This window comes from Tupaia chinensis, unplaced genomic scaffold, assembly GCF_000334495.1.
Source record: "Tupaia chinensis unplaced genomic scaffold, TupChi_1.0 Scaffold142716_1, whole genome shotgun sequence".
Taxonomy (NCBI): Eukaryota; Metazoa; Chordata; class Mammalia; order Scandentia; family Tupaiidae; genus Tupaia; species Tupaia belangeri.
Window position 1 is genome coordinate 5,306,997 of NW_006202562.1, and position 24,385 is coordinate 5,331,381.

Consider the following 24,385-nt stretch of genomic DNA (forward strand, 5'->3'; position numbering starts at 1 on the left):
GAGGAATAATGCGTGGCACTTATAAACTGCCACGGAGGGAAAGGGGGCAGGACCCAGGCAGTGGATTAAACGTGAAAGCAGCAGAATCACATTAGCCTGTAAGTGTGGTGCATTTCTCATGATGTCCATCCTGTCAGCATTATCTGCTGTGTCTGACTAGTTTATTTGCATTTTATTATTTTCCTCGTTCTGTGGAGTGTTTCTAAACGATCATTTTATTAAGTCATCGAGTTCTCCTTGAATTCTTCACTTACCCCTCCCCCTATCACCAGCTATGATCTTGGTCATCAGACTTTCAGCACCATTATCCAGGGGATTTGCGTGAAAGAGCACACGGCTCTCATCTTCATCTGCACACAGATAAGTAGGCAGGGCTGGCTCTTAGCTCGGGTTGGGGTTGAAAGTATGGGAGTGGTAGAGAGGGTGGGGGCTGAACATGAGCAGTAGAATTGCTGCTAACAGGATTATTTGTGGAAGGAAATAGATCATGCCACTGGTTTGTGGGCACGTTTATTGACAGCGCTTACTGCCGTGTTGAGGTGCGGTGCTGTGTAATAAGGGGCTGTCTCATTAAGTCTGTGAGTTTCTGAGTCATTGCATTTTATGGCTTCGTAGGTAGTTGATGCTGGGTTATTCCTACCTGGTGAGATTGCCTGTGTCAGAAACTCAATAATTATATAAAACAGGCCAGCGGGAGTGGCGCAGTGGTAACAGGGCTTTTGGGGGCTGGGCCCACGGGGTAAGGTCTCTGGTCCACGTCTGGAGGTCTCCCTGTGTACACCTGGTGTGTATACCTGTGCCCCTATCCAGGCTGACTGAGGAAGCATCTGCCATGGGGAAGAGTTCTTCCATAATCCCTCCATCTCCTTTTCGCCCTCCTGTCGGGATTTGAGCATGCCCACATGCTCAGTATGTTTCTCTTGCTGCCAGATGTGGGGCTCTGACAGCGTGGTCCGCCGTGCAGGGCCTGGCTGCCTCTGCCAGCCAGCCACAGAGCCGGCCCGACTGCTGACCCTCTCATAAGCAGTTTGTGTATGTTCATTTTATCACCACAGCGACTCTGCGAGGCAGGAACCATCGTTGGTCCCTTTCTCAGGTAAAATTGGAGAGCAGAGTAGCTTGTCCAAAGCTCTGCAGCTCCGACTGGAACTGGGCAGTCTGCTCTAGGGTTTCACCCTCAGTCTCTGCTGTTGTCTTCAGCTACATGTGGAAAAATGATTATCAACAGAGGCGTGGCTGGATAAGGGGCTGCGGGAGGGGTGGTTGTCAGGTATAGATTGTCTCTGAGATATAGTGAGATAGAATAGAGAGATTTACTGGTGGTTGGATGGTTGTGAAGGACAATGAAAAACTAAGGAGATTTAAAAAAAAACTCGGAACTGCGTCCCAGCTTTACAGGGCTGCCTCCTTGCTTCCCTGGGGTTAAGTTGGATGTCCCTTTCTGAGTGCTGTGACAGTAGTGAGTCCCGTGCTGCGTCCTGTCGTCCTGTCGGACACTGCGAAGGCACTGTCCAATCAGGACTCTGTGGAGACCTTGACGTCCCTCCCTCTTCCCCACTGGCCCTGTGAGGGCCTGGGGACAGTGCCACGAGCTGCTTCTTCAGTGTCACTCTCTTGTCTCATACCTTGGTTTTTGCCTTCTTTTCCCTCTGGCTCCCCTCGCTCATCCCAAGGTGATGATTTCCCTCTTTTAAATCCTGACCTCATTCTAGTTTCAGGTTATTCTCACTTACCTCTGAGGCCCATGCCAAGTCCAGATGTGGAATCAGAAGGTCTGGACAGATGTTCTGCCCATGTCTCCAACTGGCCGTGAGGCCCAGGGGGCTGGTGAGATCCCAACCCAGAGGTTCCTTTTTCTTGGCCATACCTGCCCCATCTATTTCACAGGGTTGTGTTGAGGTTCAAATAAAATATATGCATGGAAGTACCTTGTGAAGCAGAGCGTGGCTCAGATGCAGCGTTACTAATATCCCCTGCCTCCCGCATGTGGAGTGGTTCCTGCTTGGTGTCCAGCATGGCCCTGGCTGGTGGCCTTTCTCTGGTTGTGTATTTACCTATGTGCCCTTGAGGGTCCTAGGTCTTACCTCTTTGAATTTTGCAGAGCTTGGCACTGTGGCTTCATGCGAGAGAGAGGGACTCAGTAAATGTTGGAATGAACGGGCCAAGAATGTCTGATTGAAAGGACACTTGTCATTGTTTTTTTCTTTTTCCTTTCCTGAGCAAAGCCTTCCTGTTATACCTTAGCTTTTCTTAAAGTTAGCCTTGTTAATAATCAGGCTTTTGAAACATTCTTATGCTCATTTTTTGTAGAATGCTAAATTCCAAAGCCTGTGGTTGCCTTCCCCAAGATATATGCTTACATTTTTTTTTTTTTTGAGTGGTTTTTTGCTTTAGGGCGCGTGCGCTTGACAGAAAGACAGAGACAGACAGACAGACAGGAAGCAAGAAATCATCTCCCGGGGAAGATGGCCACGCCGCAATCCTTTCTCCTCCATTCTCTCGGGATCTTGGGCACACACGCACACGCACCTGCCGTGAGTTCAAGCCACCGGGTCCGGACTCAACCCGCGGTCGACTACATGGGAGTCCAGCGACATAGCCATTACACCAACTGCTGGTCCCAATATCTGCTTACTTTATAAATATCCTTCTGACAGGTCTGTAAAAGGAAAGTCAAGAGTCATTTTAGATTTGGAATTAGAGATATAAAATATTTGCTCTTTATTCTGGTTTATCCGTTAACGGTCTACTTTCTATACCTCTTACGGACCATGTTCTGCTGAGTCCCTGGCTCTGTTCTGGGGCTGGGATGCAGCAGGCCTCAAAGCAGATGAGACGCCTGCCCCCAGGCAGCTTATGTTCCACAGGGCTGCCAAACTCCACAGTGCGAGCACATGGATGAGCTCATATCGAGTAGTCCCGAATGCCGCAGGCGGAATTGTGTGACGAGCACTCCCAGGCCGACAGGAGTCCTCCACACATGTACATCCCCGAGTAGGTTACAGATGCCACACTCCTGGGTGCGGGGCTGCCCACAGCGTGGCTGGTCGTCGAGTCAGTGAGTGTGTAAGTACCGCGCTGTCTCGCCTTATCCGGAAGAAAGATAGCAGGTGACTGGGGAAGCGGGACTTTTGGCTTCACATGAGCAGCTGAGTGTAAGTGAGAGCCCCTCAGACTTCCTGGGACCGCCTTTGTTCAGGTGGCTGATGTCTGAGTTTCCCCGGGGCCCATGGGAAGGAAGGATGGGGGGGGGGAGCTGTTGATGGCCCTAACCTCCCCATGCCATCTCGCCACACTGGTGCACTGCATCCCTGATGCTAAGGAACTTGCTTCTAGCGTTGTGGTCTGAGGTCTGCGTGCTGAAAGGTGGTATGTCCACCGCAGAATCTTCCAGGGACAAGGCACTTGTATGGTGAAGGGGTGAGCCCCAGATGGTGAGGGGATGGTGAGGCTTTGCTGGTGCAGCTGGGCTTGTGGGGAGCGAGTGTACCTTCATGCTGAGATAGAAAGGCCTGCGGGAAGAGTAGGATCTTCTGGGGAGAACAGAGCTTCCCTTGGGAGGGGTTTAACTGGAGAGGCCTCTTAGACCTTTATGCAGGGAAATCAGGCTGGTGACAGGCATGGGCTTAAGCTCAGTGGAGACATCAGGGTTGCAAACTGAAATCTGATCCTCAGCCCAGAGATGCATTCCTCTCTTGATAGCCTGGAGGGTTTGAAACCACTTCTTTCCAGTGCACATTGTCTAAGGCTTTACAAACCATAGCCATTTTATCATGGTATGTTGTCGTCCGCTTACTTTATGTAGGTCATTTAAGAAAATACTGAACAAAATACTGTGCTAGGTTCAGGGGACAAAATGGTGTTCGTGGTAGACCGTAGGTCTGGTGAGGGCAGGAGTATATCTAACAGGGAAGACAGATCATGTGATCAGAATCAAGTCAATAATTCAATCTGGGCTCTGCTCGGAATTAAGTAACTTATGCCATGTGCTATGATGGGGGAAAAACTGGGGGACACACAGCAGAGGCACAGGCATGTCTAGGAGTGGGGGTGGGGAGATTTCAGCTGACCAGTGAGGGCTGAGTAGGAGCCTGCTGGGTTAGACATGCCTCAGGCCAGAGAGAAGTGAGTGGAGGAATTAAAGTTTGCATCGGAATTAAAATGTATAAATCCCTTCCTTGGAAATGGCAAATTCCATATAAGGTCCTCAAGGATTCCTTGGCAAGACTGGCTAGCTCAAATGATACTGTTCAGGTATGTTGATGCTATTAGTATCATTGTTAACTTGCTTTCACGTGTGTGCATTTGGTAGGTACAGGAATTTCCACTGCTCTGTGCACAGTTTTATTTTAGTACAGTAAATATAATGTGAAATTGGCAGCTCGTATGTCTTTATAAATATCTATGTACGTTATTTCAGAGAACTGGGGCCAATTTTTGCATGCAAGGTCCTATGTAGTTATCTAAGGAAAGCCACTCTATAGATTCCTCTGTATTACTCTGACCTGTACACAATGCAGTTTGAGCACAGGAACAGGTATGTTCGCATTTTGTTCACAATTTTGGAACCACCAAAGCAATTGATAGCACTCTGATGCAGACTGAATAGCAACACTTTCTCTTTCCTTTCCCTTGACACTGTGATACTAGTAGATCCTTGTGGAATTTTAAGGAAGCTGGTTTTAATCTTCCTTAAATTCCTATTGTGTTCTTCCAAAGCAGTAACTCCCTGGCCAAGACCTTATAAATGGCACAAACAAGTTTATTTGCTGAGGATAATGTACAATAGGTGTGTGGACAGTGGACAGTGGCTTTGACCCTGAGTTGGGAGGTTTTGACTCAGCCGAGTGGGGTCCCTGGGAAGAAGTAGTTGTGCTGTTGCATGGCCCTGCTTCAATGAGAGGTGTCTGGGCTAAGCCCTTCCCTGGTTTTAGCCAAACTGGTACAACAGAGACTATTCTAGAAACATGTAATAGGCTCACAGAGTCCAAACAGGAGCAGGTCCCCTGCAGCTGGCGGGGAGATGGCACCCATAGGCCCACACGGAAGTGGGTGGTGAATGTGGAGAGTGTATTCTCGCTCTCCTGAGCTGGTTTTCCTGTTCATGCTCAGAAAGTGATGTTGATGGGGAGAGAGGAGAGGTTGGGCCATGTGGGGCCTCCACTGGCAAAGTCGTTTTTCAGAGGTACAAACTCGTCCCCTTTCATCTCCTGTCCTCCTCTGGGAACTCCCACTTCCCCATCCCCTAACAGGAGGTCATTTTGTCCCTCCCCAGGCTCCTGCATACCTCAACCCTTCCAGCTGGTGTGTAGGGGTGTGTAGGTGCTGTGTCCCATTAATTCCAACCTCTTGAATCCACCTTGCATCTCCTGCCCAGGTCCCTGTCATGGGTGGTGCCCAAGTGCAAACTAGAACTCTCTTAGATGGAGAATAAATAAATGGGGTTACTGTTTTGTTTTATAAGGGGATAAAATTAGTTTTACTTTTTTTCTTTTTAAGGTTTTTGCCATAGGTCATATGTACACCCAGGAGAGAGACAGAGAAAAAGAGAAAGTGAGAAATCACCCCTAGAGGAATGGCCGTGCCAAATCCCTTCTCCTCCAGCCTCCTCCCAGGATTTTGGGCATGCACACAAACATGCCCAGTGCAATTTTCAAGCCACCTGATCTGGCACTTGAACCACAGTCAGCCATGTGGGAGTCCAGCGCCTTAACTACTACACTACCTTCTTCATTTCAGAAAAGGTTGGTTGAGAATTCTGATAATTGTAGAGTGTATTATCATAAATAAAAACTTTCTCTTTTCAGATAATGTGGATGCAAGTGATCTTAAGCCATTTTTTGAGACCAACTATTCTCAGATATATTTCATCTTCTATGAAAATTTTATAACACTGGAAAATAGTTTGAAATTAAAAGGTAAGCATTTTTACAAAGTTTTTAAAAAAATTTTAAACATTCAGGAAGTTTTGGAAGTTGTATGTGTTCTGAGCCACAAATTGGACTTTTTAAAACTTTTTTCCTTGTCAAACCTTAGCAGAGCTGTAAGATCAGGGAGAATAGGCTGGTGTCTCTGTTTGCCTTGAGCTCTTATTTGGGCAGATGTTAACTGAGCAATGAATGACTGCAGGGCAGTAGAAGAGAGAACCTGCAGAAGGCATGAGTTCCAGGGGAATAACTCACTTAAAAAAGGAAAGAAAAAAGATTTTTAAAAATCAGATTATATTAAAGAGTTTGAAATACAAAATGAAAGATCTGTTTTGCCCAGACCCCCAGCTCTGCTTTGCAGAAGCAAACACTATTAAAGTTGTGTTCTCTCTCTCTCCAAGTAGATTATTTTTTAACTGTGGTGAGCCATGTGAGAGTCCAGCGCTCCAACCACCATGCCATCTGCTGGCCCTGCCCAAGTAGATTATTAATGCATTATATTTATTTGAGTTTTATGCTCATATATAAATATTCTTTGAAAATCAAGCCAAGGTTACACTGTATCATCCTGTCCTCACCTGGAGTATAGCAGTAGCCTTAGAAATGGTCTCCCTGCTTCCACGCTGTGCCCTCCCCCAACACAAAAGTCTCTTCAGACTGGAGCCATGCTTTCAAAATGTGAGTCAAAGCTGGGTTTGGTGGTATGTACCTGGAATCCCAGCTACTCAGGAGGCTGAGGCAGGAAGATTGAGACCCTATCTTTAAAAAAAGGGGGAGTGCCAGCAGGTGGCATGGTGATTGAGGTGCTGGATCCCAAATCGCCAACTCTGCAGTTTGAGTCCTGGACCTGGTGGCTTGAAAAACACGTCTGTTGCATGTGTGTGCTTGTCCAAAACCCTGAGAGGAGAATGGAGGAGAAAGGGTTGCAGCATGGCCATCTCCCCTGGGGAGTGATTTCTCACTTGTCCTCTTTCACAGTGTCTCTGTCTTTCTCTGACAAGCACATGTGCCCTATGGCAACAATCTTTAAAAAAAAATTATACTGTCTCTGGCAAGCACATGTGCCCTATGGCAACAATCTAAAAAAAAAATCATAATTATCCAGGTCTAAACCCTCATTCTCATTTCTAAGGTCATTAAAATAGCCTCAGGCCGCCTAACTTGCTTTCCAGGGCCAGTGGGTGTCCCATCTACTCTGTAACCTCCAGACCTCTTGTCGCCTTTGCTCCAGTCACTGTGGTCTCGCGCAGTGTCCTGACCGTGCAGTGTGTGCTCAGCCACTGGGAACTTTGCACTCTCTGGTCCCTCTGCCTAGAACACCCCTCTGCCAATTTTCCATATGGCTTGCTTCCTTACTACTTTTAGATTTTTTTTCTCAGATGTTACCTTATCGGCAGGATGACTTCCCTGTAGTCAAAATTGTATATCATCCTTTTTGGCTTCCCCATCTGCCTTCCCTCCTGTTTTCTCACTTATTTATAGAATGCCTCCTCCTGCCTACATATAAACTTTCCCAGGGCAGGGATTGTTATCTGTTTTGTTCGCTCCTTTATCCTCAGGGCCGAGAATAATCCCTGACAAACAGGTCTTTTTCAGTACTTTTCAATGACTGTCCACTGTATGGAGCTGTGGGGATTCAGTTAGATCCAGGTCTGCACTGTATAGCTGGCTTCCTGCATTTATAAATAAAGTTTTATCGAACACAGCCATATACGATCATTTATATGTTTCCTGTGACTGCTTTTACGCTTGTAACAGCGGAGTTGAGTGGTTGCAAGAGGCCTGGAAAGTTTGAAATATTTACTGTCTGGTCCTTTACAGGATTTTGGGCATGCACACACACATGCCCAGTGCAATTTTCAAGCCACCTGGTCTGGCACTTGAACCACAGTCAGCCATGTGGGAGTCCTTTACAGACTCCTAAATAAGATGGCGTTTGCTGAGCGCTTGCCCAGAGCCTGGCACGCAGAGCAGCGCAGACAGTGAATGGTAACCGCTGCTGCAGGCAGTGTCGTCTTACTGTTTCATTATTAAGAGGAGTACACAGTTGCCCTCAAAGATATCCGCTCTACAGTGAGCAGTGAGCTGCTCTCTCTGTCTTTATATTATCAAGCTAGAACTTTTTCTCTAATTTTGCTGCGCATTCCACCGTAACTTGAGCTGATAGCTAACTAGTTGAGAAATAATGAAATCACCTGTCACGAGTTGGTAACGACTTGGAAAACATGGAAGCTGTGTTTAAATAGCTCACGGGTCAGCTCTCCTAGACGTGAACCCAGGCGCCCTGGCTCAGTTGTCACCTGCAGTCCTGATGCTTGCGTCACATTCGTCTTGTTCTTTTTCTAAACAAATGGGTGTATGTTGAGGCTTAAATGTTTTAAGATGCCTTTTAATATAATTTGTTATATCTCAGAGTTTAGACTTTGTCATTATAACTATTATTTTTTTTTAATATTCCAGGGAATAATAAGTCACAAAGGGAGGAGCTGGACTCCATCCTATTTCTTTTTGAAGTAAGTTTTGGTTCATTCATCTATCTTTTGTCTTTCTTGTTGGAAAATATGTTCTTTAGGTTTTTAATTTCACTTGAAAACAAATAAAAATTGCCATTAGTGGGCCTATATTTCCCCACGTCTTCCTTTACAAAATAATGCTGCAGGGAACAGCAGTTGGCATAATGGCTATGTCACTGGACTCCCATGTAGTCGACCACGGTTCGAGTCCTGGACCCAGTAGCTTAAACTCACGCCAGGTGTGTGTGTGTGTGTGCATGCCCAAGATCCTGAGAGGAGAATGGAGGAGAAGGGATTGCAGCATGCGCATCTCCCACAGGGGTGATTTCGCACCTTCTGTCTCTCTGTTTCTCTCTGTCTTTATGGTGAGCACATGCGTCCTAAAGCAAAAACCTCTCAAAAACAAACAAACAAAAAACACAAAATAATGCTGCAAAGACTGTTCTTGTGATTTTCTTTTTGCAAACACGTGGGAGTATTTTTCCTGTATGGGTACCTAGATGTGAAATTATTAGATGGAACAGTTTGCATGTTTTAAATACTAATAGTTCTTACTGAATTGCTCTCCTAAAACATCACATGAACTTAAATGTTAACTTATAAGTAAGCCTTACATAAATTTCCTATACTCTAATTAACATTAGAGATGATTTATCTTTCTTTTTTTTTTTTTTTTTTAGAGGTATTTGCCTTAGGGCATGTGTATTCACTGGGAAGAGAGACAGACAGAGACAGTGAAAGGGAAAGTGAAAATTCACCCCCCTCCCAGGGAGAATGGCCATGTCCTCCATTCTCTTCTTGGAATCTTGAGCATTCACGTACACGTGCCTGGTGTGATTTTCAAGGCACCAGGTCTAGGGCTTGAACCATGGTCAGCCATGTGGGAGTCTAGCAACGTAACTGCTACACCATCTGCTGGCCCCCAATGATTTTTTTTTTAATGTATATAAATTTGATATGCAAAACAGTCATTGTTTTTAGCATATATTTTTCTGACTGTGAGATTGCAGTCTGTGTGTGTATTTGTCTGTGAGTGTCAATCATATATTCTTTTCAAAGTCAGGAGAGTGTTTGGGCATGGTTTTTGATTTTATAAGCTTCAAGTGTTTCTTGTCTAAATGTATAAGAAAAGTGACCAGATTACAGATACCTGGAAAATGATACTCAGAATGGAATTGTGGATGCTGAAAGTTAATTGTTGGTTCTCTAGAAATTGTTCATGATTTGAAGAGCCGTGTGCTTGGATTGATATGAAAAGATGAACTTTTATGACTGTAAGGGAAAGGTATAATGCATACTCACTGCTGAGTTGACTGGAAGGGAAGATGTCTTAATCCATTATTTCATTGCTTACAGAAATACCTGAGCATGGCTGGTTTTATAAAGAAATCAGAAGTTGGGGCCAACCAGTGGCATGGTGGTTAAGGCACTGGATTCTCAGATGGCCAACTGTGGCTTAAGTCCCAGAACTGGCCCTTGAAAATCACAGCAGATAGATAGATAGATAAATAAAAGGTTTATTTTAAAAAAAAGTCTTAAGTTTATTTACAAACTCACCATCCTGGTGTCTGGAAAGTCCAGAGTCCTAATCCAATAGCCTGGCTGATGGAAGCACAGGGGAAGGTGGGCACGTGCAGAGAGGTAAGAGCTCACGAGTGATCTCTTTTATTAACAACCAGCTCTTGTGAGAAGTAACCCTGTCTCATGAGAGCTGGGCCTCCTGGGTCGTAAGAAATATTGTTACCTCCATGATGCAGTTACCATCAACCAGTCACTGCCCGCTAGGTCTCACCCTGGGACACCATGATGGGAGTAAATTTTTTTTTTTTTTTTTTAGGAAGTAAGTTTTCACTCAATACTTTTATAATACAGTTGATACAATCAAGTCCCATCATGTGAATTTCTTGGGGATATATTCAAATCATAGCAAGGAAGGAAGGTTCTCCATGTGTGTATGTTGAGGGCCTTTCTGGGTTTATGGGATAAAACAAGATAAGGGAAGCCTCCATCCCAGGACTTGACTTATGGCTGGTGCTCAGTACCCAGTGGTTGCCCTTGCTTTCTTTTGAGGGCTGTGCTCTTGCCCTGGGTAACAGACATTGAGTCACGGCATATTTTGTGGGTCTCATGTTTCTTGTGATTACCCTTCTGTGAGTGGAACCAGTGCAGAGCTGATTTGAACAGGAGCTTTTGTTAAGTTTATCACTTAAATAGATATCTACTGGCTGTTGTTTGTTTGATCTATTCCATGAACGTATCTTGTTTAGGTAATGGTTAATGCATTTTCTAAAGAAACTATAACGCAAATGCAGCTAAGAAGCATGATAGTAAAGTCCATAGTCCTGACCACCTCCTCCCTGTTGCAGGAGTTAGAAGCTACAGGCACTCCTTCCTTCTTATCTCACCTCTGGAGTCAACAACTCCCCTGCATCTCATCATGCTGTTCCTTTTAAGAAATGGATTTACCGCATTTATTTGTATCCTCCGGTAATTCCTCCTACAGTTATGTTGTCGTGAGTGTAGTAGAGATAGTCTCATGTGGTACTTAATCATCTGTAGCATGCCCTTTACGCTCAAAATTGTTTCCAAGTTTGTCTAGTTTTAGAAAAAATTAGTTCTAGCTCTAGTTCATTCATTCCCACTGCTAGGCCAAGTGAATGTATGTGATATGTTTATTCGTACATTTTGTCTTTAGGATTTTTTGGTTTTCTTGGTAGACAGAAGGATCGTCTGTCAGTAATGAATGGAGGAGCTTGCCGGCTTAGTCTATTGTCCTTCTCTTACTGCACTGGCACAGCCCTCTAGTAAGTAGAAGTCCTCTGTTGGAAAATAGAATTGAAAAAGGGACCAGCAGGTGGCATAGTGGTTAAGGTGCTAGACTCCCATGTGGTCACCTGTGGTCCAGGTCCTGGACCTGGCATCTTGAACTCATGTCAACTGCATGTGTGTGCATGCCCAAAATCCTCAGAGGAGACTGGAGGAGAAGGGATTGAGATGTGGCCATCCCTCTCCCAGGGAGTGATTTCTCACTTTCTGTCTCTTTTTCTCTCCAGGGAGCATACTTGCCCTATAGCAAAAATTTCTTAAAAAAAAAAAAAATTAGAAAAGTAATTCTGTTTTCTGATCTAAAGACTTTTGTCACTGTTTCACCACTAAGAATAATGTGTTCTGTAAATTTTGGTAGGTTCTTTATCCGATTAAATACATTTGTTTATAATCCTAGATTCGTAAGATTTTTAGGATAATTGTACATGGATTTTGAAGTTTTCATTATTTTTTTCCTGCACGGATGGAGGTGACCATATGGCGAGTCTCCTCGAGTATTAAGGTGGTGAATTATAGTTGTAGATTTTAGGGCAGATTATTTTGTTTGTATTTTGGAATCCATGTTCACAACTGAAGTTGACCAAAATTTCCTTTCCTCATTGTTTTTGACTCATATTATTATAGGCCGTTTTGTTAAGCATTTCTTTTGCTGTATAAAATATTGGGTTCTCAGAAAAGTCATGACACATTTTTATATAGAAAAAGTACATCATGACTTTTCTGACAACCCAATAATTTGTATAAGATTGGAATGATATGTTGCTTGAATTTTTAAAAAAATCTTTCCTATAAAACCATCTAAAACTGGTGCTATTTTGTTTTAAATGGAGAGTTTTTAACCATTCAGTTTCTTGAATAGCTTTATGATTATTTGGGTTTTCTGTTTTTTCTTAATTCTGATTTGGTAAATTACATATTTTTTCTGATAATATGAAAAAGTCTAAGAATTTGTTCTTTTCACTAAAGCTTTAAAACCTGTTGGGAACCAGCAGTTAGCGTAATGGCTATGTCACTGGACTCCCACGTAGTCGATCATGGTTCGCGTCCTGGACCCGGTGGCTTAAAACTCACGCCGGGCGCGTGTGCGTGCGTGCCCAAGATCCCGAGAGGAGAATGGAGGAGAAGGGATTGCAGCGTGACCATCCCCCTTGGGGGGTGATTTCTCGCTTTCTGTCTCTATGTCTCTCTCTGTCTGTCTGGCGAGCGCACGCGCCCTATAGCAAAAATCTCTCAAAAAAAAAAAAAAAAAACACCTGTTGCCAGGGGCTGCCGGGTGATAAGGTGCTTAAGGGCACTAGACTCCCACATGACTGACCATGTTTTTTTTTGGAGAGATTTTCGCTATAGGGCACCTGCGCTCACCAGACAGAGAGAGACATAGAGACAGAAAGCGAGAAATCACCCCATAGGGGGGATGGTCACGCCGCAATCCCTTCTCCTCCATTCTCCTCTCAGGATCTTGGGCATGCACGCACACGCGCCCGGCGTTAGTTTTAAGCCACCGGGTCCGGGACGCGAACTGCGGTCGACTACGTGGGAGTCCAGCGACATAGCCATTACGCTAACTGCTGGTTCCCATGACTGACCATGTTTGAGTCCTGGACGTGGTGGCATACTTTCTCACTTTCTCCCTGTTATGTCTCTCTCTCTTGCTCTGTCCACTCTCTGGTCAAATTTTTAAAAAAAAAAAGTTAAATAAAATAATTCTTTTTTTTTTTTTTTAAATATTACCATAAAGAAACTTCCCTTCTTTTTTCCTTTAAGTTTACTCATTCATTTCTTCCATGAGTGAGAAAGATGGGGATGGAAGGGCATCCCCGCATGGTTTTGAGACTGCGACCCACCCCCAGCCTCAGCTATCCACGAATCACAGGCACGAGTATGCTCAGCCATTCAGGGATGTCTCCGTCAGAACCTGCGCTAGTCACATGGAGTGTTATGTTTTATCTCTGCACTGCCATCTGACCCTCACACTCTTTGAATAGTCACGGTCTCTTCAGTGTCATTGGCCTTAGAATGTTCTTCATTGTCTTCAAACACGTATTATTTGTATTAGATATGTTAGTAGTAGTAGTATTAATAGTATTTGTGTCTTTAATTTACAGATACTGTTTTGTTATCTGCTATTCATATAAATTACTACAGATCTCTTAAAACTTTACAAAATATGACTTGACCTTGTAGGAGTTTTAAACTCTGTTTTCAATATAATTATTTGTTTTTTCCTTTTAGTTTTTTGAATTGCCCTCTGGCAAGGGCACATACAGTTGCCAGAGAGAGAGAGTGAGAGAGACCAAGCGAGCGAGCACCCCTCTCCCCCATGGAACATGGTCCACGCCACAGTCCTTTCTCCATTTTTCCATCCTGTCCAGTTTGGGGGCATGTATGCACATGTGCCCAGATGTTTTCTGAGCCATTTGGCTGGGATTCAAACTCTGAGCCATGTGGGATCTGCCCCCCCTTAACCATTACATTGTAGAGACAGCCTTTGTTGTTCTTTTAACTGTCTTCTTTTTCTGACTTAAGAGCTTTTACTTAGTCTTTGATATTCTGTAGTTTCATCATTAAAACATCTAGTTGCTTGGTATATACTTCCCCTGTCTCTGGATTCATATTTTTATCATTTCTGTAAAAATCTCAGCTATTGTCTTCTGAAATATGGATATTTTTCTATTCTCTCTGGCCATCCTTTGTAGGATTCTTATTTAAACTTCTTGATCCTTTCTTTCTTTAAGCTTGCTTTTATTTCTTTTCTTTTTCTTTTCTGTGAATCTCTTTGTTTTGCATTCTGGGAAATCTCTTATGTTCTTTCTTCCAGTTCACTGATTTTCTTCATTTGGCTTTTATCTGCTGCTTAACCAATCTATTGAGCTGTATGGTTCAGTGATTTTTTTTTTCATGTTTTAGCAGCTGATTTGTTTAGTATTTATATGTGACTGATGACTTTTGATAGTCTCTTGATCCTTGTTCATTTTTAGACATCTTCTTAAACCTTTACTGTATAATATTATCTATTTTGTATCTGATAATTCTAATATCTGAAGTCGTTAGTTGTCTAAATCTGTTGGTTATTTCAGCTGCCTCTTCTGCACTGTGGTTTCTTTCTTTACATAGTTTATGATATGTGATTTTGAGATCAATATTCATTAAACACAGATTTAATGTTTGTTAATTCTTGTTTGTTCCAGAAGTTTTGTCTTTTTGCTTTTGCCAGAAGTTTGGGAATACTCTTGATTGGGATCACTTTAGTCCCATTGGAAGGTCCTGGTTTATTCATGGGATTTCATCCTCACTTTCCCAGACTTACTTAGGGTGAGGACTGGGGACTGCACAAAACAGACGTGTCCCTCAGGAGCTGCTGTTGGTCCCAGCTCCCTGGCACCCTGCATTCTTCTGCTTGTTGCTCACAGATTAGGTTTTGGCTCACTTTTCTTCTGCCTCCCTCCCTCTTCCTTCTTCACTTCACCTTCTTCACTTACCTTTTTTTTTTTTTTTGTATTTTATTACATTTTTAGTTTCTTTATGTTTTGCAAAGCCCAGAAATGTTTTAAGACTTGTACCTACTGCCGTTGAAATCAGGGGTAGTTGTGTAGCAGCAGGAAAGCCCTTCAGAGACCCTAGTCCTGTAGTTTTGATACTTTCCTTTCGTGCCCAGAAATTCTAGACTAGGGAGAGTGTTATTACTGATACAGTACTATTAACAGAGGGTTAGTTGCCTATATAACAGAACAAATATATATTATTCAAAGCTTCATAAAGACTTTAGTTTGCATAGTAAATATGAATGAGTAATGATCTTGCATTCCTTTTGTTTATGCTTGTGTTCTCTCTGTCTCCTGCTTTAGAAGGTAGGTTGTAATTTGTATGTTTCATTAGGGCACTAAGTAACTTCATCGCTGCTTTCTGAGTTAGTACCATATAAAGAAATGGTTTATGAGGGTTTGGAGGCAAACACAATGTGTAAATAATTGGGAAGGGCTTTCTTTAGAAGAGGTGGAATTATTAAGACATGTTAAATCACAGCAGGGATACTGCATAGAGATAGTCCATAAATAAGAAATGAACTGGAAGAAAGCATACAAGACAGAAAGGTATGAAAGAAGAGTATGTAGAGAGCCATTGCCTGCCTGAGCCGTTGCTTGCCTTCATACGTCAGAGGCAAACTAGAAGAGAATCTTCGAAAGAGGAAATTGTGGTTAGACGCGACTAGATGCCAGTATTCAAGTGAAGTAACGGCGTGCAGTGGAAGCTGCAGTTCACGCCAGCTCAGGGTGTAGGTGGCAAGCACCCCTTTCTCCTTTGCCTTGATCTGTAGTGGGAATGCCTGAACCCTTTAAAGCTGGCCTTCCAGCTGTCTTTGCCCATAGCTTCAGATATGCGTACCACTTAGCATTTATGCTGTTGTTTGGTTCATGGAGAAGTTTATCCCCCTACCGCCCCCCCCTTTTTTTTGTTAGGTTTTCTGTTGGGCACGTGTTCTCACTGGAGATAGGCAGAGAGAGCGGGAAAGTGAGAAATTACCCCCTCGGGGGGATGGCCACATTCCCTTCTCTTCTATTATCTTCTCAAGATTTTTGGCACATACGCCTGGCGTGATTTTCAAGCTGCCAGGTCTGGGACTCAAACTGTACAGTTGGCTATATGGGATCCAGCACCTAAGCCTCCGCACCCTTGCTAGCCTGTTTATTACTTTTTTTTTTTATTGTGATTGACTCTACTTTCACTCCTTTTTTTTTTGAGAGGTTTTTCACTATAGGGCGCGTGCGCTCCCCAGACAGACAGAGACATAGAGACAGAAAGCGAGAAATCACCCCCCAGGGGGGATGGCCACACCGCAGTCCCTTCTCCTCCATTCTCCTCTCGGGATCTTGGGCACGCACGTACACGCGCGCGGCATGGGTTTTAAGCCACCAGGTCCAGGACGCGAACCGCAGTCGACTACGTGGGAACCAAGCGACATAGCCATTACGCTAACTGCTGGTTCCCTCTACTTTCACTCTTCTATTAAGAATATATTTTGGGACTAGCAGGCGGCATAGTAGTTAAGGCACTGGACTCCCAAATGGCTGACTATGGTTCAAGTCCTGGACCTGACAGCTCGAAACTCACGCCAGGAGCATGTGCATGTGTGCTCAAGATGCTGAGAGGAGAATGGAGGAGAAGGAATTGTGGCGTTGGTCATTCCTCCCTCCGCCTGGGGCCATGATTTCTCACTGTCTGTCTCGCTAGCAAGTGCATGTGCCCTCTAGCACAAAACAAACAAACAAACAAAACAAACATATATATATATTTTATCTATTACTGCTGTGCATTTCAAATGGAGGCATGGGAATAATATGTGGGACACCAAATCATGAATTTACATTGCCATCTCGACCAGAATAGAAATGTTTTCACGTGGGCCATCCCTTTAAATCCTTTACATCTGAAGTGGGTCCTGTCTTCTCAGTTGTTTTTTTTGAGAGGTTTTTGCTATAGGGTGTATGCGCTCGCCAGACAGACAGAGAGAGGCAGAGAGATAGAAAGCGAGAAATCACCCCCCAGGGGGGATGGCCACACCACAATCCTTTCTCCTCCATTCTCCTCTCGGGATCTTGGGCACGCATGCACATGCGCCTGGCATGAGTTTTAAGCCACTGGGTCCAGGATGCGAACCGCGGTCGACTACATGGGAGTCCAGCAACATAGCCATTATGCTAACTACTGGTCCCTCTTCCCAGTTTTTATAGACGAAAGAATGGGGGCCTTATAGTTAGGTGACTTGTCAAAGGTGGCATAGTTAACATATGGTAGAATGAGGAGTTAATCTCTGGCCTGATCCTAGAGTTTATTTTTCAGTTTCCTGTCTTGCTGCCTGTCACTAAGAATATGGTCCTGCATCTGAGGGTATATCCCACAGGCCGTCTACACTAGCATGTACATGTTCTTGTACAGTTCATTTATTTTTCCATCGGGTACCCTTACTAGGTACAGACTGTGGTTGAGACCCGGTCTAGACGCTGTAGATGCAGTGAGCAGGGCAGATATGGCCTCCTGTCCATGTGGAGCCTTGTTAACGTTTCATAGAGAGCTGAAGAGTCCACTGGTAAGAACAAAAGTAACGTCAGAACTCCAGGAATGACCTTCTGAATCATATACAATTCTAAATGGTTCTTTCACTTTTGTTTTTAATTGCCAGAGGGCACGCGTGTGCTTGGCGGAGAGAGAGAAGCTGAGGACGGGGTGTAGTGCAAGAGAAAGTAACTCCCTCCTTGGTGTGTTGTCACGCTGCAATCCTTTCTTCATTTCTCCTTCCTGTCTGGGCTTTGGGCACACGTGCACACATAGCCAGTAAGTTTCTCAAGATGCTGGGGCCGACATTTGAACTGTGATTGGCCATGTGGGATCTGGCTCCCTTAACAACTAGGCCATGGGACTAGCCCCCTGCATGATCCTTTTTGAAAGTGACATTTTAGTGGTGGCCCTTACGTAGGTACCTCTACAGGGGAAAGGAGGGTTGGTGTAGAAGTGCAAGGCACCTGATGAATGGGCCTCAAGAGCAAGTAGTTTTCTTGACCTGGAGAATTTTTTGGACTCAGCTCTTGACAGATTATTTTAATGCTATCTGAGGTTTGTTTTAACCAAGTGTGATAAAAAAACAGAGACATGAAAATGATTGTCATGAAGGAAGACATTGTAATTACACTCCAAGTCTACTAGAAACAGGAGGCATCGTGTGTCACGTAGGGCCACATGGGGAAGCACTGAGGCGAAGTCAGCAGTCACAGAGGAACGAGAGCAGGAAGGACTGGGCAAGGCAAGGCAAACTAAGCAGGCTTAGGGCCGGGTAAGTGGAATAATTGCTGCAGACCTGGGCTGTAGAGGTGGCTCCTCGGCGTCTAGTACCCAGCGCTCTGGTGATGAGGGTAGAGGGACAGTGTCCTGGTGCATGAGCGCCTGTCAAAGGAGAAGGCTGGGGGTATGGCCTTGGGGTTGGTTGTGTATTAAAAGCAAGCTCTCAGGCACCCTCTCTAGGAATAAGCTAACCTGGGGGTGGGGAGGCAGTCGTTCACAGGTAGCAGGCCCCAGATGTCAGAGCATCAAGAATATAAAAAAGAAGAAAATGCAGTTGATCAAATACTATTTCAGCTGTCTACAATGTTATAGGCCATACAATTTTAGTAGAGAAATGGAATGATTGAGGTTTAAGAAGTTTCTAGCATTCGATAGCAAGGTATTCCCCTGCCCTCCCACAGGAACTTTTAATTTCAACATCTATGCCTATTCTAGCACTAAAATGCTGCTTATCCTGCTGTTTTCTAAAGTGTTCCAGAGTTAAAAATCATAGGTTGTTTTGGGCTTTTGATTTTTAGATTCCTTATCTTAAATTTTATCGTTACTCCACCAGATTAAGTCCTATTTTTGCCCTTTCATTACCATCTTAGAAACCTGGATGGATTCTTTCCATCTGCGAAGTGTGGCCCAAGTTGTTCTAGCAAGTCCTCGGGTCCCTAGTAGGTTTCCTTCAGGTCACTTGTCACTGTTGCTCTGTGGACATGCTCCCCTCTGCCAGGCTCCTGCTGCTCGGCCCCACGCCTCTCTCTGCGCCATTTCGCTTCTGCCTTCTGGTTTACTCATTCTCTTTTCAAGGGCCGCTCTTTGCTCTTGTCCCCATCTGGTGATTCTTTCAGGCTCTGTTCAAAACCTCTGATTTCTTCCGGCAGCTCCAGCTAGAAGTGCGCCCTCTTTGCTGTGAACCTGTGTGCTGATGCTGTCCTGTGCGACCATTCGACCACAGCTGGGTGCTCTTAGCTATCCGAGTGTGGCCTGTCTTAGCATATTACTGAGGCTGTGCCGTTCCTGAGGCCAGCAGCTGTTGCCAGTGTAGTCCCTTTTATCCCCACAGGGATTTGTACTTGTTAATATTTATCGTTGTGTTAAAGTCTCAGATTCTCAACTTATCTCCCATAGAGTTATTTGATGTTTTTATGTTAAAAACATTTTCTTGTTTTACCAAAAACCCTCTGGATAAAAGAGATAGGAAGAAGGGGTGTGTGAGTACACACCCACCCACCCACATACACACACACACACACACACACACACACACGCAAACACGCACATACCAGCAGTTGATATAATGGCTACATTGCTGGACACCCATGTAGTCGACCGCAGTTTGAGTCCCGGATCCAGTGGCTTAAACTCATACCAGTCACGTGTGTGTGCGTGCCCAAGATCCCAAGAGGACGATGGAGAAGAAGGGATTGCGGCGTGGCCATCCCCCCTGGGGGTGATTTCTTGCTTTCTGTCTCTGTCTCTCTCTGTCTTTCTGGCGAGCGCACGTACCCTATAACAAAAACCTCTCAAAAAATTATATATATATATATATAGAGAGAGAGAGAGAGAGAGAGATAGATAGATAAACTGACTAGTTTGGATCACGCTTTGACACTGACAAGCCATGTGGCCCTGCCTGAGGGACGTGGCCTTTCTTTGCCTTGGTGTCTCTGTCTGTAAAGTGGAGGGGTGGGGCTAGGGTAGCTCTGGGCTGTCCCCCAGCTCTCGGCCTAGGGCACTACAGTGTAGCTTCCTTTGGAGTCTACAGGCAAGAAGTCGTGAGGAAGTCTTTTTTTTTTTTCTTTTGCATGAAATGTAGTTTCATGCCTTCATTTAGTTTTAAATAGTTAATCACTTGATTCTGATTAGCCTCGGTGAGTATGAATAGCTCAGTTATTTTCTCTCCAGAGCAGAGCTGCCCAGGAGGACTTTCTGTGATGGCGGAATAGTCCTTATCTGCACTGTCTGCTCAGGTAACCACCAGCCAGCCACAAGGGGAACTTTGTGCTTGAAATGAAGTTAGTGTAATGGAAAGACTATTCTTAATTTTATGTAATTCGAATTTAAAATTAAATAGCCACGCAGGGCTAGTGGCTAACACATTGGACAGAGAAACTCTTGCGGGGTTTCCCAAAATTAACATTTTTTCTTTTCTTTTCTTTTTTTTTTAGGGAGAGATTTTTGCTATAGGGAGTATGTGCTTGTCAGAGAGGCAGAGAGAGAGAGAGAGAAAATGAGAAATCACTCCCCAGGGTGAATGACTATGCTGCAATCCCTTCTCCTCCATTCTCCTTTCAGGATTTTGGGCACACACGCACGCACATGTGCCCAGCATGTGGTTCAAGCTGGGTCCAGAACTGGAGCCATGGTCGACCATGTGGGAGTGAAGCACCTTAATCACTCTGCTACGTACTGGCCTGTTAACATTTTTTAAAACTTTATTTAATTAGAGGGACTGTGTCCTTGACAGAGAGAGACAGACAAACAGAGAGAGGGGGGGAGAGAGAGAGAGAAGAGGAGAGAAAGCGAACATGAGAAAACTCACTTCAGGAGGGATGGCTACGCAGCAATCCCTTTTCCTCCCTCTCCTTTTGGGATTTTGGGCACACATGCATATGCACCCTGTGTGTTTTTTAAGTCTTCGGGTCTGGGACTCAAACCACACAGTCAAACATGGAATCGAAACCGTCTTAACCAACATGCCATCACCTAGCCCTACCTTGTTAATATTTTAAAAAGATACATATTTATTTATTTAAATGCCAGAGGCTGTGTGTGCGTGGGGTGGAGAGGGGTAGGGAAAACACCCTGCAATGGGGCCTGTGCGTGCCACAACCCTTCTTCCTCCAACTCTCTGTTGTGCGTGGTATGTTCTCAGGCCAGGGGGCCAGGATTTGGATGTTGTCAGCCATGAATGAGCTGACTTCCTCTGCTCAGTGACTAACCTCTGCACTCGTGTTAGTGTCTGAAAGACAATTCCTTTCCACTAACACTTGATTAACGTCTCAGCGTCTTGTACATCTGTGTCCTTTTGGGCAGGAGACTTCAACTTGAGGTTTAGGGATTTACTGAAATAGTTTCTCTGGGCTTCTAGTTATTACCAAAGTGTCCTTAGCTGAAGGGAATGAGCACGTACCTTGAGGAGGTGTGACTCGAAAGCAATCTTCTGCAAACATGAAATCGAGCCGTTCATGATTTCATTCTGTCCGTAAGGTGAGAATAGGGTTAAATAATAGCCAGATTTCTTAGTGCGTCTCCCCCACACACCTTCCGCCTTTCTTCATCCACCCTTCTCCAAGGTAAAGAACAGAATTTAAGTGTCATCCCAAGACAGTGCACCCTGTCTCTTCTTTGCCTCTCCTTTGGTGGGGGACACTCTGGTTTGAGAAGCCTTGCTGTAAGAGTTAAACTGCAGCAGGCGACCACACAGCAAGTGTGGGTGACATGTGGGCTTCTTGCGGGGCATACAGAGGAAGGGAAATAACGCCAGGGTCACTGGCTGTTATTCCCTTTACTACTGAAGATGCCAGTGTGTCTGAGATTTCCTCCAGGCCTTCTCCGTGCTCACCCCCTGCCCTCCCTGTGTGGTGGCGATGCCGGTTGGACAGTGGGACTTACGTGTGTGCAGTCATGCTGGGTGTACTTAGGTTTGGAGTTGTGCTTTAACCAGTGGCAAGTCCAGGGCCGCAGTCGAATCCGTGTCTTACTTTAATGGAATTCAGCACTGGGTCTCTTTTCCTTATTGTTCCAAGTGAGCTTACATAGATAGTGGGTTTAGACTCTAATTCTTTTCTTCAGAGTAGGAGAAAAGGTCTTTGAATGGCTTTCCTGATAATAATAAGACAGACCCCAAGCCCCGTGCCCAGCATTGTGCAAGGTGGAACAAAGCTGTTTTTCACTTTCAGCACTCTGCTTTGTATGTGCCACCCAGTAACTTGAATGTTGATTTATTTTCCATACAAATGCATCTGTTTATTTATAACTTTTCACATTGAATAGCAGCATTCTACTTCAGGTATTAATAGGGAGTTATTTGAAGAAACACTGGAATTATGAATGTCATAGGATTACAGACAACTCTGAGATGTTTGTTCTGTTTCTTCCTCCCCTGCTTCTCCTCTTCTCCTCCTGCTTGCCGCTCCTCCTTCTTTGTACACTGTCCATCTTTTGTAACTTCAACAGCGAAGGCAACCGAGCAGCTCCTGTGGAGGTTGCGAGAATGCTGGGCCCGAATCCTCGGCAGGGCGCACGTTCAGCCAGTTGTCTTACAGGATTAGGTAGCAGTCTCTTTTCTTTCTTTACACATGGCTCATGCCTTTCCTTCAAGCAGATGATATGGGCAGGGCAGCAGGATCGTATTCTCACGAGTCTCCGTGGGCCCCTGCTTTGCTTTGCTTTGTCTGTCTTTCCTGATCCCTGGCTGTCCAGTGTGTAAACAGACTCCCGTGCCTCTCCCTCCTCCACGTGGAGGTAAAGGACTTTCTCAGGCTGCCATCGCCTTTTCTTTCTTTCCCTGGAAGGACGACTTCACTGTGATCAAGTGGAGGAGGGAGAAGACCAAATACAACGAACAAGAAAAGCAGATTCTTCTCAAATCCTTGGAAATTAAGTTCTCAGTGAGCATTTCAAATATTTGAATGCTTCATGGTTTTGTTTTTTTTTTTCTCTTAAAAGAACTATTCTAGTTTTGAATGCTACTCCTGGGTCCCTGTCATAAGTCTATTGATAGATAACTGATTGCAATAGAGAAAAAGCCAGTATCAATTCAGATTTCCTGTGGAACACTTTAAAGAGAACTGAGCTGATGCAGACACCCATGTGCCATCACCAAAGCCACCCTGGTTGGCAATGAAGATGATGCCACTGGTTATCATGACCAGAATATTGAGTCACATTTATGAATCACTGGCATATTTTAACGTGTCACAAGTATGTTAAATTATAATTGTTCTGTCTTCATTTCGTCAGCCATAAGTGCGGTTTTTAATGATATCGAACCTGTGGTTGGGGACAACCCCGCATGATAGCGTTATGGTCATGTGCGGTGCAGTATGCTCTGAGACATTCCTTGGTCCTTGTTCTGCAGGGATCGCAGCTGAGGGCCAGTGGCCAGTCGTGCCATTTCTCAACGGTCCCTGGAATGTAAATGGGCTTTGTGATTGCTCTTTGGAGATATGCTCTGTATTAGATTCAGGGGAAATAATAAAGCACTGGGCCCTCATCTTTTTCTTATTTTGACAAACCAGAAAGTAGAAATATTGGGTCGTCAGGAAAGTCATGATGCATGTTTGCATAGAAACACTGAAAACTATGTCATGACTTTTCTGGCGACCTAATATTTACTTCTTTCTGGAGATTCTTTGAATATATCATTCCTGGTTAAAATTTGATTCTCTTATTACAGCATATAAATAATTTGAATTAGATTACTGTGTCTGAGTTGGAAAAAACCGTCTTCAATGGACAACTTGACTTCCAAATTTAATATCTGAGACCACAGGATGCCTTATGCTTCCAGACTTAGGGGTGAGATGCTTGGGATCGACCCAACAGGATGTACGAATCACTTATCAGTTCACCTTGGGGAAGGAAACTGGAGACAGGATGTTTGTGGAAGTCTGAAATTACATTCTCGTGACTGACTATTGCAGCCCAGGTGCCCCGAGCCTCCTCCAGCAGTGTGCCATTCGATTTGTTGGTAATTGACACCCTCAAGAGGAGGGCCTGGAAAAGGCAGCCATAGCAGATGCTGTCAAGAATTGTTTAAGGTCAGGTGGTAGAAAACACACTGGAGTCAAATGTATGGAACTTGATGTGTTGTACTTGGTGTTAGGACGGCAGAAGACATGGAAAGAGCTTCCTTCCCCTCTTTTAAATTAATTAAAATGAATATGGTAACACAATTTGGATGAGTTTTTTTTTTCCTACAAGAATTGTTTATTTAATTTAATTTATTTATAATTATTATTTTTAAAATTTGACCAGAGAGAGACAAAGAAGGGGCTGGGAAGGTGAAAAAGCAAGCTATCAGGTCTGAGACTCGAACTGTGGTTGGCCATGTGGGAGTCCAGCACCTCAACCACCACGCCACCTGCCGCCCTGGTTTTGGTTTTTATACATCTAGAAGTGAATTGTATAAATACTTGCTATCTCATACATTTTCTATCATATATTTCAGTGTGAATGTAGCATTGCAGCAGTTACAGATACTTGATGTTTTATGTGCTTGTGACACTGGACTGACTGGCAAGAAGAGTAGGTGTCTTCCACACTCCTGGCATTGGCTGTCCCCAAGCCCTG

The 24,385-nt window shown here is 44.4% G+C and overlaps 1 protein-coding gene across 1 annotated transcript in view; it reads left to right on the forward strand.

The window, feature by feature from the left end:
- Nucleotides 1-5,807: 5,807 nt before the first annotated feature.
- The window catches only part of RALGAPA2 (Ral GTPase activating protein catalytic subunit alpha 2), a gene marked incomplete at its 5' end in the record, with an annotated part of 330,762 nt that continues 312,184 nt past the window's right edge, over nt 5,808-24,385 (forward strand). Inside the window, 2 exon segments of the mRNA XM_027766356.1 lie at nt 5,808-5,918; nt 8,388-8,440. Coding sequence (XP_027622157.1) covers nt 5,808-5,918; nt 8,388-8,440 — 164 coding nt within the window.